Raw genomic sequence first — 15,078 nt, 5'->3', positions numbered from 1 at the left:
CGGGTCTGACACGAAGTAACTTCAGATGAATCTTAGCTCTCATTTAACTTTATTTTCCGCAAAGATTAAGGTTAACACTTTCAATAGTAAAAGTGTTAATATTGGATAAAATCATAATAAACTTTTTCATGGAAAATTCTGACTTTTTAAACTAAAAACTATTTAGTACACTTTAACCTTTTCATGTTGATTCAAGGCTATTGTTTAAAAAATTTTTTTTAACTATTTTTCTAGACCTATTAGTATAAACAGAGATATAGAATCTAGAATGTAGAGTAGAACAGAAGTTACCAGAAATGTTCATTCTTGAAGGACATTTGTCAGGTAAGCTTGCTTCTTTTGGTGAGTTTTGAACCAAAATCTTAAATCTATTAAGATGTCTCTATTTGTGCCATCTTGTCTTATTGATGATCTTCGTCCAAGTAACTAAAGGTCATGGTTCCTGGGGCATTTCTTATTTCCTCTGCTGATTCTATGCTTTGCTGTCCCTGTTCTTTCCTTAACTGGTGCTCATCTTACGGGTACTTTCTCTACCTTTTCTATGCGTCTTCGCTTGCACAGTCACAGCTTATCTTGTCCAGTCATTGATGGCTGGTTAGAGTGTTTCTTTTCCTTCTGGAGTTGAATGGACCAGCCTTCTGGACTTCAACTTCTCAACTTTTCTATTTTAGTCTCTATACAAGACTCACAGGTTACTATTTCGCTTCCAGAAATTACTCTGTGGCGTGGTCTGGTAAATGCCAGTTTGGAAGTTTGATGTTGCTATACTTCTTTTTTTTTTCCTTTTTTCTTTTCTTTTCTTTTCTTTTCCTTTCCATGTTTGTTTGTTTGTTAATTTGTTTTTTGAGAGACAGAGTCTGGAGTGCAGTGAAACTATCTCGGCTCACTGCAACCTCTGCCTCTCAGGTTCAAGCAATTCTTGTGCCTCACCCTCCCAAATAGCTGGGATTACAGGCATGCGCCACCACACTCAGCTAATTTTCCTATTTTTAGTAGAGAAAGGGTTTCACCACAAAAGCCAGGCTGATCTCGAACTCCTGGCCTCAAGTGATCTGCCTCCCTCAGCCTCCCAAAGTACTGAGATTACAGTCATGAGCCACCATGCTTGGCCGTGTTGTTATACTTCTAACCAACGGAGACATTACTGCACTTTGGTAAACATTCAGTCTGCCACATATTTCTAAGCATTATATTATTTCTTAGAGAGGGAACTTTCAGAACTAGTCAAGATACTGACATAAATTTCAATCCCATCTCTGTCCTTATTATTTGATGTAATGGCAATAATACAATTATAACAAGAATAGCAGAAGGAAAAATCAAGGCTGATGATGGATGGCACCACAAAAATATTCCCCTAGCTTATCAATGCACTTACACACATACACCCATGAGACTGAGGACTGGAAAACAAATGAATGAATGAAACTCTTTCCTGCAAATACATTGCAAAGGAGAGTTGATTATGTTTGCAACTGCTGTTTTTCAGGCTACCTTGACTGAAATGTTTAGCCAGTGTCAAAGGTATTATCAGGTATTTCAAGCGGCCAATGACTGGCTTGAGGATGCCCAAGAAATGTTGCAGCTGGCAGGCAATGGCCTAGATGTGGAGAGCGCAGAGGAAAATCTCAAAAACCACATGGAATTTTTCAGTACAGAGGATCAGTTCCACAGTAACCTGGAGGAGCTCCGCGGCCTGGTAGCCACCCTGGACCCACTCATCAAGCCAACAGGCAAAGAAGACCTAGAACAGAAAATGGCTTCTCTGGAACTCAGGAGCCAGAGGATGAGCCAGGACTCTTGTGCCCAAGTGGATCTCTTGCAGAGGTATTTCAGGATGTTTCGTGTTTTATATTTAGTGAAATGAATTTCCACGCTGAAAGTAGTAATACACAAATGACATACATTAGCACATACATGCATTCTTCTCTCTTAAGTATCATTAGACATACTGACACCAGAGCTTCGTGTAGAAATACATGATTTCATGTTACTTATCAATTTCTGTTGGACTCTTTCAAGATGCACAGCTCAATGGCACGATTACCAGAAAGCAAGGGAAGAGGTTATTGAATTGATGAATGATACAGAAAAGAAATTGTCTGAGTTTTCTTTGTTGAAGACTTCTTCTAGTCATGAAGCAGAAGAAAAATTGTCAGAGCACAAGGTCAGAGTTTTGGGCTGTTTTTTTTTTTTAAAAAAATCCTTTTTCTATAATTGTAATGGGTCTTTGCAACATTATCAATAAATCTTCACTTCTACCTGGAATTTTTCAATATGATAAGGATGCATTTAACCATATTTTATAGAAGTTTTAAGTTTATTAAATGCTGTTACCTTTTAGGATTCCGGTTGGAAATGCATAGCAAAGATTTTTAAAAGATGTTCAGAGCAGTTTGCTTCCGATAAGATGTGGCACTTAATAAATGTCAGTAAATACTTTTTGTTGATAACAGATTAAATAAAACTCAAAAATTAATAACTGAGTCTCCCTTTATCAGAGCAATATAAGGAAAAAATGTAACATACTAAAATATTACATTTGGTTCACTTACATTTATGCTGCTTTTTAAAAATGAAAAAAATGTCATCTCAAGTAGCAAAATACACTTTTGTTTTTAATACATAAATAATATTCACCTCACCTCTTTAAAAAGCTTTAAGACTAACTCTGGTTAAAAAATAAACATGAAAGAGTACCTAGAGGAGAATAAATGTATATGTAGAAACATTCCCTTTTGCAGGTAATTTTGGGCTTTACCAACATCCATAGAACTTAAAAAAAATTAATCTCTCCCTTGTCTCCTCTCTTCCGTCCTCCACCCCCAACTCTAGGCTTTAGTGTCAGTGGTTAACTCTTTCCATGAGAAAATCGTGGCCCTTGAGGAAAAAGCTTCACAACTGGAGAAAACCGGAAATGATGCTAGCAAAGCCACCCTGAGCAGGTCAATGACCACTGTCTGGCAGCGCTGGACACGCCTTCGAGCTGTGGCCCAAGACCAGGAGAAGATCCTGGAAGATGCAGTGGATGAGTGGACGGGCTTTAACAACAAGGTAGTTTCCGCTGTCCACGGGCTCACCTTTCTTTCCTCACTAATTATAATGTATTTTGAAACACGGTATTTTGCTGCTGTTTGAAGTCAGCCTTCTGAAAGTAATAAAGGCTTTTTCAAATCTCTGTTTCAATGACATAAAAACTAAGTTATGAAACAAAGTACAAAATGCAATGTGCAGTTTAGTCCCAAGTCACGGTCAAATTATTTCAGTGAGAAAAACCAAGCAAATAGATTTTGAAAGGAGAACAAGTCCATTTTGCCCCGTTTGTTTTCTTAACTGGCCTTGTAAAAGAACGAGATACTTTTTCTTTACCATGAAACCTGAAAATGAGCAGAAATTTAACTCATTACGGAAAATGTATATTCAACGTTTTCCTTTTTGGAGTCTTGCTCTGTCGTCCAGGCTGGAGTGCAGTGGTGTGATCTCAGGTCACTGCAACCTCCGCTGCCTGGGGTCAAGCAATTCTCCTGCCTCGGCCTCCTGAGTAGCTGGAATTACAGGCACCCACCACCACACCCAATTAATTTTTGTATTTGTAGTAGAGATGGGGTTTTGCCATGTTGGTCAGGCTGGTCTCAAACTCCTGACTTCAGGTGATCCGCCTGTCTCAGCCTCCAAAAGTGCTGGGATTACAGGCATGAGCCACCACATGCCTGCCTGGCCACTTTTTCCATCTTTTAAAGGTTTAATGTTTTAAGCCATGTCTTCCTTTATGATTTAAAGGTATTCATTTATGTTACCTTAAATATTGGAAAGAGTATCTTGTTTTCTTAGTTTAAAAAAAAAAAAAAAAGCTTTTTCTGTATTAAGTATAGTCTCTGATTGTCCTAATATTATTTTGAGATTAAAGCTTTAAACCCAGAGGTACAGAGGTGATATCTCCTTTCATGTTAAGAAGGTGGCTCAGGTTCCAGTTTCCTAAAATATGGAATTTATACCATCATCTTTAATTGGCTTCATACACTAGTGTGTGGCTTTTATGGGAATGACCTTATTTTTTTCAGTTTATTTATTATTGAACTTCATAGTATGTACATTTGTCATCAGGTTAAAAAGGCCACTGAAATGATTGATCAGCTGCAAGATAAGTTACCTGGCAGTTCAGCAGAGAAGGCGTCGAAAGCGGAACTCTTAACTCTTCTTGAATACCACGACACGTTCGTTCTGGAGCTGGAGCAGCAGCAGTCGGCCTTGGGCATGCTCCGGCAGCAAGCCCTCAGCATGCTCCAGGATGGAGCCGCCCCGACCCCCGGGGGAGAGCCACCGCTCATGCAGGAAATCACCGCGATGCAAGATCGGTGCCTGAAGTAATTAAGCACCTACTTTCATTCTGTTACTAAACTTGGCCTTGACCCAAAGGGATAAGCAGGGCACTTGAGTATGAAGGTGCTCCTTCACACCACCTTAAAAATGTGGGGATCCGTTCCCATCACCCTTGCTTTTCGGTTTCTTTGACTCTTCAATCATTTGTCTGACAAATACATATCTCATAGTACTTAGAGATACGATGAGAACCATGCAGACTCACTGTCTGTCTTCACGCTGTTTACAGTCAAGCAGCAGAGATAGGCAACGAAGGCAGCCTTTCAGTCAAGTGTGAAAAGGGAGCTGAGGGAATCCGAAGCAGAGACAAGCAGCCGAGGGGAGGAGTCAAAGAAGGCATCCCTTCAGAAGGAGAATTTAAGCAGAAGCCTGAGCAGCCTGGAGCTAGGCATTGAGTTTTGCAAACAGGGGAAGGACATGTAAGAAAGGAAGAAACATGTCACTTTCAAGGAGCTCCTTGGGTGATGCAGGGAGAGGAAGGGTGATTCAAGAGAAATGAAGCCTGAGAGGGAAACAATTGAGAGCTATTCAGAACTTAGATTTGATAAAGCTTGAGAACTCATTGGCTATCTGGGGTGACAGGGATATAGGAGCAAAGATGACACCACAGTCCAGGTAAATAGTAGTCATTGACTGGCAGTGAATTTAGTAGAAAGAGCAAGTTAATGTTGATATACAACCAGCCCTGATTCACTTATTGGGCCAGCGAAAAAACATTTATAGATAATTTAATTTCTATATTTACAAATATTACCTCATTCATGTCCTTGCATTCACCTCTTTCCCTTATAGGTGATGTGGGGGTAACCTAACACTTATTAAATTTACATTCATTCAAATAAAGACTTGAAATTTGGACATTATTAACATGATTAATTATGAAATTTCCAAAGCTTGATTTTTTTCTTTAAAAACTACTTTCTAATAGATAGCCATATATATTCCAGTTATACATTACTTTTAAATGTGCCATTTTAGTAGATTTCCAAAGAGGAAGTAAATAATGAAATAATCTCCAGGCTACGTTACATAGGAAATTAATTGCAATTCAGTGGCATGTGAGACAGTCAACTCTCAATTTTTCAAGGACAAACTATTCACTTTATATGACATTTATACATGAACTGAAGTGTTATTTGACAGTGTTGAGGAAGTGTCTTTACTTGCAAAAAAGATATTAGATTTCCCATTTCTGTATATGTATTGGATAAAATGTTGTCAAGTATTTGGGGGTTCCTTTCACTTCACATCACTTCTGTTTTATCCCTGTAATGTTTCTGAAGCATGCAGGAGAAAGTGAAGACTAATGGAAAGTTGGTGAAGCAAGAGCTGAAGGACCGAGAAATGGTGGAGACTCAGATCAATTCTGTGAAATGTTGGGTTCAGGAAACGAAAGAATATTTAGGGAATCCAACAATAGAAATAGATGCTCAACTTGAAGAACTTCAGGTACAAAAAAATCTCCTCATTCTCTTTACCCCTCGTTTCAAAAACAATTGCCCTGATTTTAATTGAACATACTTGTTTATATTTATTGAATATTGAATTTAAAAATTTCAGAAATGTGTTCTATAGAAGATATTTAGTATTACTTCATGGGATTTTCCTTTGTTTTCTAAAGTGAACATGCTTTATATTCAGAGACAAAAGAAGAGTGTTGTATTATTTTAAGATATTTCTCTAATTCCACAATTATATGTTGATGAGCAATGTATAACCTTGTCTATAACAGTCTCCTTAGAAGGTCCCCAGAAATTTCTTATTTTGATCTTTTCTTCAGATTCTCCTAACAGAAGCCACAAATCACCGACAGAACATTGAAAAAATGGCAGAAGAACAGAAGGATAAGTACTTGGGTCTTTATACCATATTACCTTCTGAACTCTCCCTTCAGTTGGCTGAAGTAGCATTGGACCTAAAGATCCGTGACCAGGTAAACCTATGATCAAGAGTGTCTTTCTATTTTGTTTATAGGGTCAATCCTCTTGTGTCAAATATTTTTGTTTCTTTAAGAAGAAATGCATAGTCCTTTTTGGTGTTGAGACCAGAGCGAGATTTCTGTCTCTGGTCTCATGAAGAGTACAATTTCATGTAGTGAAAATAGGCTCAAATAACATCTGTATGGAAATATAATAGATTTTTAGGACTTTCTTAGTGGCTTAATGCTAAAGCTATTAAAGTTTAATTAAAAGCATTCTATATGAGACAAAGAGAAGACATACTACAATTCTAAAGTGCTACATGAAATAGGAAGTAATATCCCATTTGTACGAACTGTCAGATTCATACAGTTGTGCTCTACTTTGGAAATCTTCAATGTATGATGCAAAGTGTTTTAAAAATCTCATCAAAATCCGATCCTACTTTATCATGACTTTGACCTAAACTACTAATATGTGCTATTTACTGTTTTAAGTATTTAATTGATATATTTGGTTTTCTTCTTAGACATTGGAAGATCTATTGGGAAGGATGACTTGGCAAGTTCATGGTCTTTTTATATTTTTGAGACAGAGTCTTGCTCTGTCCTCCAGGCTGGAGTGCAGTGAAACAATCTCAGCTTACTGCAATCTCCACCTCCTGGGTTCAAGCAATTCTCATGCCTCAGCCTCCCAAGTAGCTGGGATTCCAGGCATGCACCACCACACCCAGCTAATTTTTTGCATTTTTAGTAAAAAGAGACAAGTTTTGCCATGTTGGCCGGCCTGGTCTCAAACTCCTGGCCTCAAGTGATCTGCCTGCCTCAGCCTCCCAAAGTGCTGGGATTACAGATGTGCACCTCTGTGCATAGCCATGGTTTTTTTTTTCTTTTTTTCTTTTTTTTTTTTTGGTTCAAATGTAAGCTTTTCTCTGGATTAATTTTCCTATCATAGACTTATTCATATGTATTTCATTTACTTTGACACTCAATATAATGAAGGCCAAACACATCATTAACACTCTTTTAATGGTGTGTTTTCTCCCTACTAAAGAGGTTTTTTAAAAGATCTTTAACTATATAAAGAAATGTTTCCTCTCTTTAACATCTTTTCTTCAGCATTTTATTCTAAGCAACAGTGTGAATGTTTGTTATCAAATCAAACCGAAGTCATTGGAAATTTGTAAATGCTAACTGTCTTTTTTCACCTTCCTTTGCATTAGACGTGCTTAATACTTTGTTGGCATACTATAGAGTTGTAGTTGGAAAGTTACAAAAAGAGTTAACAGATCATTAACAGTCATTGATTAAAAGGTGCTTGGAAACAAATCAGTGTTCCTCCAACTGTTTAGGAGGATTTTCCATCCTATGAAGAAAAAGGCTTAGAGGAGTTTGTGTGCTCAGGGTCATTACGTTAGTTAATGGAGAAGATAGGATTCAAACTCAGCTGTCTACACAACCCATCTATAATGAGTATTCTGTAAATATTTAATAAGTGAATTCCTCTACACACATTGCTTGTATCTTTGCTGGAACACAAGGAGTGCAGTAAATACATAAAGATAGTGAAGTCAGGGAAAGCCGGGAGAGCTTGTAACTAACTGCACATCTCTGGTGTGACCAAAGGTATCAATGCCAAAGCAGTTAAAATGTGTCTTGTCAACATCATTTGAGATTTTTAGTATCTATTATACAATTTTAACCATGGCTTGTTTTGCTGTTCTCACTGATTTTTTAGATCCAAGACAAAATAAAAGAAGTTGAGCAGAGCAAGGCCATGAGCCAGGAACTCAGCCGGCAAATTCAGAAGATAGCTAAAGACCTCACAACTATTCTAACTAAGCTGAAAGCTAAGACAGATAATTTAGTTCAAGCTAAAACTGACCAAAAGGTAAGAAGTAGAATTTTAAAGGGTGCTACTGAATGAATTAAATAGTTTTTGGAGTCAGTTTTACTTGGGGATACAGGATAAAAACCTTTTAGGAACCTTTATTAAAGCCAAATAGTAACAGCAGGCGGTAAAGAAATGTTATAACTGAATCTACACAGATCCTCTTCCATAACTTATCATTATAATTGAACAGTATTAATAAATATACATGCACGAGTGTGTAAGAAAGAAGACTGTCAAAGGACTAAGTGATGATTTAGGAATGCAAGTATATAAATTCCAAAGTGAATTGTGTCCTTGGTTGCTAAATCTGTGTTCTTCCTCTGTTGATGAGTTCAGGGACTGTAATCCTTTTTGGGTGGGGCAGAAGGAAAATGTTAGCCTTCTCACTCAGCCTCATAGGAAACAAACACCAGGATTACAACATATCCTGCTCTGCCTTTCCAACCGAAGAAACAAAAATGACCTGATCATAGTAGAATTATAGTAAAGTTATTCATTATAATATTTGGCTTTGACAAAAATCAGTCTGATCTTGGAAAATCTGAAGAAATTTATTTTCTATTCTCTAATGTTCTTTCATTTTGATGACCATCAAGGTGCTGGGAGAGGAATTAGATGGTTGTAATTCAAAGTTAATGGAATTAGATGCAGCAGTACAGAAATTCTCGGAACAGAATGGCCAACTGGGTAAGCCACTGGCCAAGAAGATAGGAAAACTGACTGAACTTCACCAGCAGACCATTAGACAAGCTGAGAATCGGCTCTCCAAACTCAATCAGGTATGTGTTCCGGACCAGAATTCCAAATCCTCTAAGGCAGAAACTTCCATGTTCTGCTTTTCTCTTTTGAAAATAAATAAACATAAATAAAAAGATAAAATGGACAATGAGAGAGTAGTTTAGGTATAGCTTATTTCATGCTACACTTGTGTTCCTAAGACTTAGGTGTAAACCAGCACTTATTTTATATCCAGTCGTATGATAAAGTCACTGACAAAGGTGGTCCTATAAACGGACTTTGGAGTGAATATTTTTTAAAATGGAGAAGTATTTTGTGAAATGAATATTCACCCGTTAACATGTTTTATGAAATCAGTTTGGGGTTAATTCAAGTACCTTTAAGTAAACTACATATATATTAGCTTACATTGACTTAATAGGTTCAGGTTGCACATCTGTAATAATTGTTGCATATAGACTAGACTTTTGAAACCGATTAATATAATCAGTGACAAGTTAAAACTAGGAGTTGGCAACCCATTGATTATAGTATTGAAACTTTGACTGCTGTAATCCCCACTTGCCACCTCCTTACACAGGGGAGGGTGAAGGAAGGGATAGAGGAAGGCCTGGCATGGTGGCTCATACCTACAATCCCAGTACTTTGGGAGGCTGAGGCGGAAGGATCACTTGAGCCTAGGAGTTTGAGACCAGCCTGGGCAACATGGTGAAACCTACAAAAGATGCAAAACATTAACTGGGCATGTGGACATGTGCTTGTGGTCCAGCTACGTGGGAGGCTGAGCCCGTAAGATTGAGGCTGCAATTAGCCATGATCCTGCTACTGCACTCCAGTCTGGGTGAGAGTAAGACCCTGGTAAAAAAAAAAAAGAAAGAAGAAAAAGAGGAATAATTCAATCATATTAAGAATTTGAGCTTTATCCCAAGGTCACTGAGAAGCCTTTGACAGATTTTCAACAGGGAAACGATTTTTTGATACCATTGAATATCATAGATATTATAACTATCAACCCCTAAGATTGTTGTGTCCAAAAAGACAGAAGACTGATTTATAGCTCAAGAAACTGAGTTTACATTTGTTATCTTAATGTTATTGGTTTTTCAGGCAGCATCACATTTAGAAGAATACAATGAAATGCTTGAATTAATTTTGAAGTGGATTGAGAAAGCTAAAGTCTTGGCTCATGGAACTATTGCATGGAATTCTGCAAGCCAGCTTCGAGAACAATATATTTTGCATCAGGTAATCTTAGGAAAAATAATTTTTAAAAAGTAACCAAGGGCAATTTGATTTAACCGGGCAGACTGATACAACACTTAGAGGGCCGTGATGTAAAATTACTGGAGCTATCAGATAAAAAGAATGCTAAGGTACCCCTGAGTTGTTCAGTAGTTGGACAGAAAGGAGCTTCTCATGAAATTTCATGAAATTGAATAAATAAATATCCTTGATCTTCCCTAAACCTACCTTGCACCAAGACGCAAACCAATCAGCCTTGTAGAACTCATTTTCTGTAGCTTCTTTGAAATAATTATTTGCAGGGATCTGGTGGGAAATTCTTTTTCGTGAAGAGATACAATGAAGTGTGGAAAGATTCTAGATCCACACTCAGACTGGCGGGAGAATCAAACTCCGCCCTGCAGGGTTGTGTGATTTGGAGCAGAATGCTTTGCCTGTCTGAATTCTGTCTTCTCATCATTTGTATGAAGATGTAAATAATATTCGTATTTCAGACTTATCATGAGATCAAATGGTTTAAGGTACATACGTGCAAACATCTACCTGGCACATACATCTGCCTCCTCCCTCAGCCCTCACCCAGGCCTGTCATCTGGCCTTCCACAGGAGTTCGGGCAGCCCAGAGCAAGCCACGAGTCCACATCCACATGCTGGCTATGTTACTTCATTTCCTCTGAAGTTACATGAGAAAAATGTTCCTTTTCTCTCAGTCACGTCATCCAGGAAATTATTTCATCCTTTTGTAACTTAAGCTTAAATTAGACCCAGATAGCTAATAGGCTAGTTATCTTATAATAAAATATAGGGTGACTTCTATTGGAGTTACATGGGTATCCTTGAGTATTCTAGATTTTTCTCTCTTATATTATTTATGTATCCTTGTGGCCTTTAAATGAATCCCCGTATCCATTCTTCCTTACAGGGTTCTAGATAAAAGCTTATTTTTCCCTTTTTGGAATGCTTTAACAGCTCCTAATTTTTCCCTATATTCACAGTCTTTCTTCTCTGATCAATCTTGAGTATTCTTCCCACAGTGTCTTTAACTCCAATCTTTTGCTTTAAGATATGCTTAGATATGAACAGACAGGACTTAAGTTACCACTGATTTGAAAACAATGAAAAAAAGCCAACATCCTTAGAAGTCTAGAAATGCAAATTTCAGCAAAAAAAGAGAGGAAGAAAGACAAAGTTAACTGTCAAGTTCATAACTGTTTCTTTCAAGTTCATATTTATGGAAGTGAGCTCTCAAACATTGCTGGTATCCTGGTAAAATCTCTCTGAAAAATAATTGGCAAAATATATGATGATTGTCAAAAATGTTACTACTCTGGGTCAGGCATGGTGGCTCACACCTGTAATCCCAGCACTTTGGGAGGCTGAGGTGGGCGGATCACAAGGTCAGGAGTTCAAGACCAGCCTGGTCAATATGGTGAAACCCCATCTCTACTAAAAATACAAAAATTAGCTGGGCGTGGTGGCGGGCGCCTGTAGTCCCAGCTACTCAGGAACCTGAGGCAGGAGAATGGTGTGAACCCAGGAGGTGGAGGTTGCAGTGAGCCGAGATCACGCCACTGCACTCCAGCCTGGGTAACAGAGTGAGAGGCCATCTCAAAAAAAAAAAAAAAAAGAAAAGAAAATGTTGCTACTCTGACCTGTTGGCTCCTTTTGAACTCCTTTTTATGGCTATAATCCAAGTATAGAAAATACTTTCCACAGTATTAATAACTGTATTGAAATTTTAAAGAAAACTTAAATCTGAAATAACCTTTTTCTGAGTAAATATTTGCATATAATAAAATATAATGAAGTATTTAAGGTAATCATGACTTTTTTTTTTTTTTTTTTTTTTTTTGAGACAGCGTTTCGTTCTATTGCCCAGGCTGTAGCTCAGTGGCGTGATCTCGGCTCACTGCAACCTCCACCTCCCGGGTTCAAGCGAATCTTGTCCCTCAGCCTACTGAGTAGCTGGAACCACAGGCACACACCACCACGCCTGGCTAATTGTTGCATTTTTAGTAGAGATGGGGTTTCACCTTGCTGGCCAGACTGGTCTCAAACTCCTGGCCTGAAGTGAGCCCCAACGCCTTGGCGTCCCCAAATTCTGGAAATACAGGCATTTGTTTATTTATTCAACAAACATAGAGTCCTTTCCCAAACTAGAACTTTGGGTAGGCATTTAGTGTACAAAGAATATTTCCTGTCCCCACCACAGGGAGTTGATTATTTAGGGGAGGGGACAGATAGAAGGAGACAGTACAATATAGTGTGATTAGTGCAGAGACAGAGGGCCCAGGTGCTGAAGGAGCCCACAGGAGGGTCCTCAACCCAACCACCCACCAGGAGTCTAAGAGGAAAGCGCAGAAAGGCTTCTCAGGAAAAGGTGATGCTGGGCTGAGTCCTGAAAAACATGACAGCCTACTTGTGGAATGTGTTTAGATAAAAATGCATGCTGAAATCCTAGCAGTGAACGTGAGGAGTGTTTTTTGGTGCTGGTACAAGGGATAAGAGAGAAGAATAGAGAGATAAGAAAAAGATCCTAAAAGTCTGTTGGGAATTTGAAGCTTATCCTAAAGTCACTCTGAAGCCTCTGAAACAATATTCTGCCTGCAAAGGACAAGTTCAGACTTGTATTTTCAGAAAGCAAATTTAGCAGCCTTTGGAAAACACATTGAGGAAGGTAAGACAATATAAAAGATGGTTTCAGTATTTCAGTAGATGACAAGGCCTCTCTTTGGAGATTAGGAGGAGAAGACAAAGTCAAGAGATACTAAGCAGCTAGAATTCTCCAATTTGGAGACTTGGAATTGGGTGAAAGAGAGGGAGGAGTCAAGGATGATTCCCAGGTTTCTATGACTTGAGCAGTAGGGTGGGTTGACTGCATCATGGGGCACAGTGAAAAAGACACCAGGTCCTGAGATGATCTGGTTCAGAAGCTGAAGAGAGAACGCAGACTGTAGACTCTATTTTGGTGAGTTCTTGCATGCACCCTTTGGGAAGTAAAGCAGCCTGTGTTTATTTAAAAAGAATGCACCGTGAGAAAAGCCATTGTGTTTTTTGGGAGGCCGAGGGGGGTGGATCACTTGAGGTCAACAGTTTGAGACCAGCCTGGCCAACATAGTGAAACCCCATTCTCTACTAAAAATACAAAAATCAGCTGGGCGTGCTGGGGACCGCCTGTAATTCCATCTGCTCGGGAGGCTGAGGCAGAGGTTGCAGTGAGCCTAGATCGCGACATTGCACTCCAGTCTGGGTGACAGAGCAAGACTCCATTTCAAAAAAAAAGAAAGAAAAGAAAATCTATTGTGTTTTTCCTAATGTCAGAGATGTGAGAACCAGAGTGACTTTATAGGGGCCTGAATAGGGGCTGGGTAAATGAGGATGAGGTCAATGAAAATGGGTAGCATTCCCAGGTCAGGCATTCTTAGGCACAGAATAATTATGGTTAAAGAGACAGGTTGATAATATTTACCAAAGAGACCCAGGACTTAATAGATCTGGGAAATAACAGACTCAGGAAATGTCCTGATGTCCTGGTATCTTACGAATAAAAGCGTTCTTGGATCTATACTTAAAAAAATTTTTTAACATAGATTCTTGTGGAAGACAGCAGTTACACAAAGATTAACAATCTTTTGTCGCAGGCACTTGTAGAGCACATCTCCGCCAATTTTTTGCTTTGTTGTCTTATGTGTAAGCAGACATCATGCCTAAGGTGGATGCATTCCTCTTTCTGCTTTTGGGAACACCCTACTTTGTCAGTGGAATAGCCATTCTTTCATCCCTTTACTTTCTTAATAAACTTGCTTTCATTTCACTCTAGATTTGCCGCAAATTCTTTCTTGCACAAGATTCAAGAACCCTCTTTTGGGGTCTGGATTGGGACCTTTTCCCAGTAACGCTAATATCAGGTGAAAAAGAAAGATGGAAAACTATAGTTATGTTAGGACCTCAATTATTAATACCTAAAAATATGCCCAAATGTATCAGCAGTTAACTCTTAAAGTTATTTCTGGGTTATAAGATGATGAGATATTTTGTTTTCTTCTTTATATTTTCAATATTTTCCAAGTCATATATTTTCTGTTTAATATATTTATATATTAAATATATATTTAAATCATTTATTAATAAATATTCTTAAATTATACATTTACATTAAATATATATTTAACAGATTATATATATATATCTCCTTACTATATATATTTATCTGTAAAAATAAATATATCTTGTATAGGGGCTGGGCATGGTGGCTCACACCTGTAATCCCAGCACTTTGGGAGGCCGAGGCTGGCAGATCACAAGGTCGGGAGTTCGAGACGAGCCTGACCAACATGGAGAAACCCCACCTGTACTAAAAATACAAAATTAGCTGGGCGTGGTGGCACATGCCTGTAATCCCAGCTACTCAGGAAGCTGAGGCACGAGAATCGCTTGAACCCAGGAGGTGGAGGTTGCAGTGAGCCAAGATCGTGCCATTGCACTCCAGCCTGGGCAACAAGTGCAAAACTCCATCTCCAAAAAAAAAAAAAGATAAATATATCATGTATAAATATATATCTTATTATATATCCTATACAGATAAATATTTATCTGTTAAGTATATCTTATTATATAGCTTAGATATATATTGATCTGTTAAATATATATACTTATAAACATTTATTGTGAGAAAAGAAAGTACTTCATTAAAAAAATACAGTCTATTGCCTAAGAATAATATCCTATTCTTCATTTCTCCTCTTTACACATTACACACCCCACTAACTGCACATGCTAGGCTCACCCACCTCTGTACCTAGGCAGATGCTGTTCTCTCTGTGTGAAATGTCTTTCCTCTTCCCCCTCATCTGTCAGATTGCAAACATCCTTCTGACTGGGCTCAGATGTGACTCTTCCCGGAGAC

General features: G+C 38.3%; 1 protein-coding gene across 28 annotated transcripts in view; it reads left to right on the top strand.

Moving 5' to 3' along the window:
- SYNE1 (spectrin repeat containing nuclear envelope protein 1) overlaps positions 1 to 15,078 on the top strand; it is a 530,711-nt gene that overhangs the window by 324,789 nt on the left and 190,844 nt on the right. For all 28 annotated transcript variants that reach the window (XM_074037290.1, XM_005552157.4, XM_074037285.1 and 25 more), the window contains 9 exons: positions 1,490 to 1,827; positions 2,023 to 2,167; positions 2,836 to 3,054; positions 4,105 to 4,364; positions 5,664 to 5,829; positions 6,161 to 6,313; positions 8,037 to 8,189; positions 8,789 to 8,971; positions 10,038 to 10,175. In XM_074037290.1, coding sequence (XP_073893391.1) covers positions 1,490 to 1,827; positions 2,023 to 2,167; positions 2,836 to 3,054; positions 4,105 to 4,364; positions 5,664 to 5,829; positions 6,161 to 6,313; positions 8,037 to 8,189; positions 8,789 to 8,971; positions 10,038 to 10,175 — 1,755 coding nt within the window. The remainder of the gene's footprint in view (positions 1 to 1,489; positions 1,828 to 2,022; positions 2,168 to 2,835; positions 3,055 to 4,104; positions 4,365 to 5,663; positions 5,830 to 6,160; positions 6,314 to 8,036; positions 8,190 to 8,788; positions 8,972 to 10,037; positions 10,176 to 15,078) is intronic.

Source organism: Macaca fascicularis, chromosome 4 (genome assembly GCF_037993035.2).
Source record: "Macaca fascicularis isolate 582-1 chromosome 4, T2T-MFA8v1.1".
Lineage (NCBI taxonomy): Eukaryota > Metazoa > Chordata > Mammalia > Primates > Cercopithecidae > Macaca > Macaca fascicularis.
This window is presented reverse-complemented; position numbering and strand designations above follow the sequence as displayed.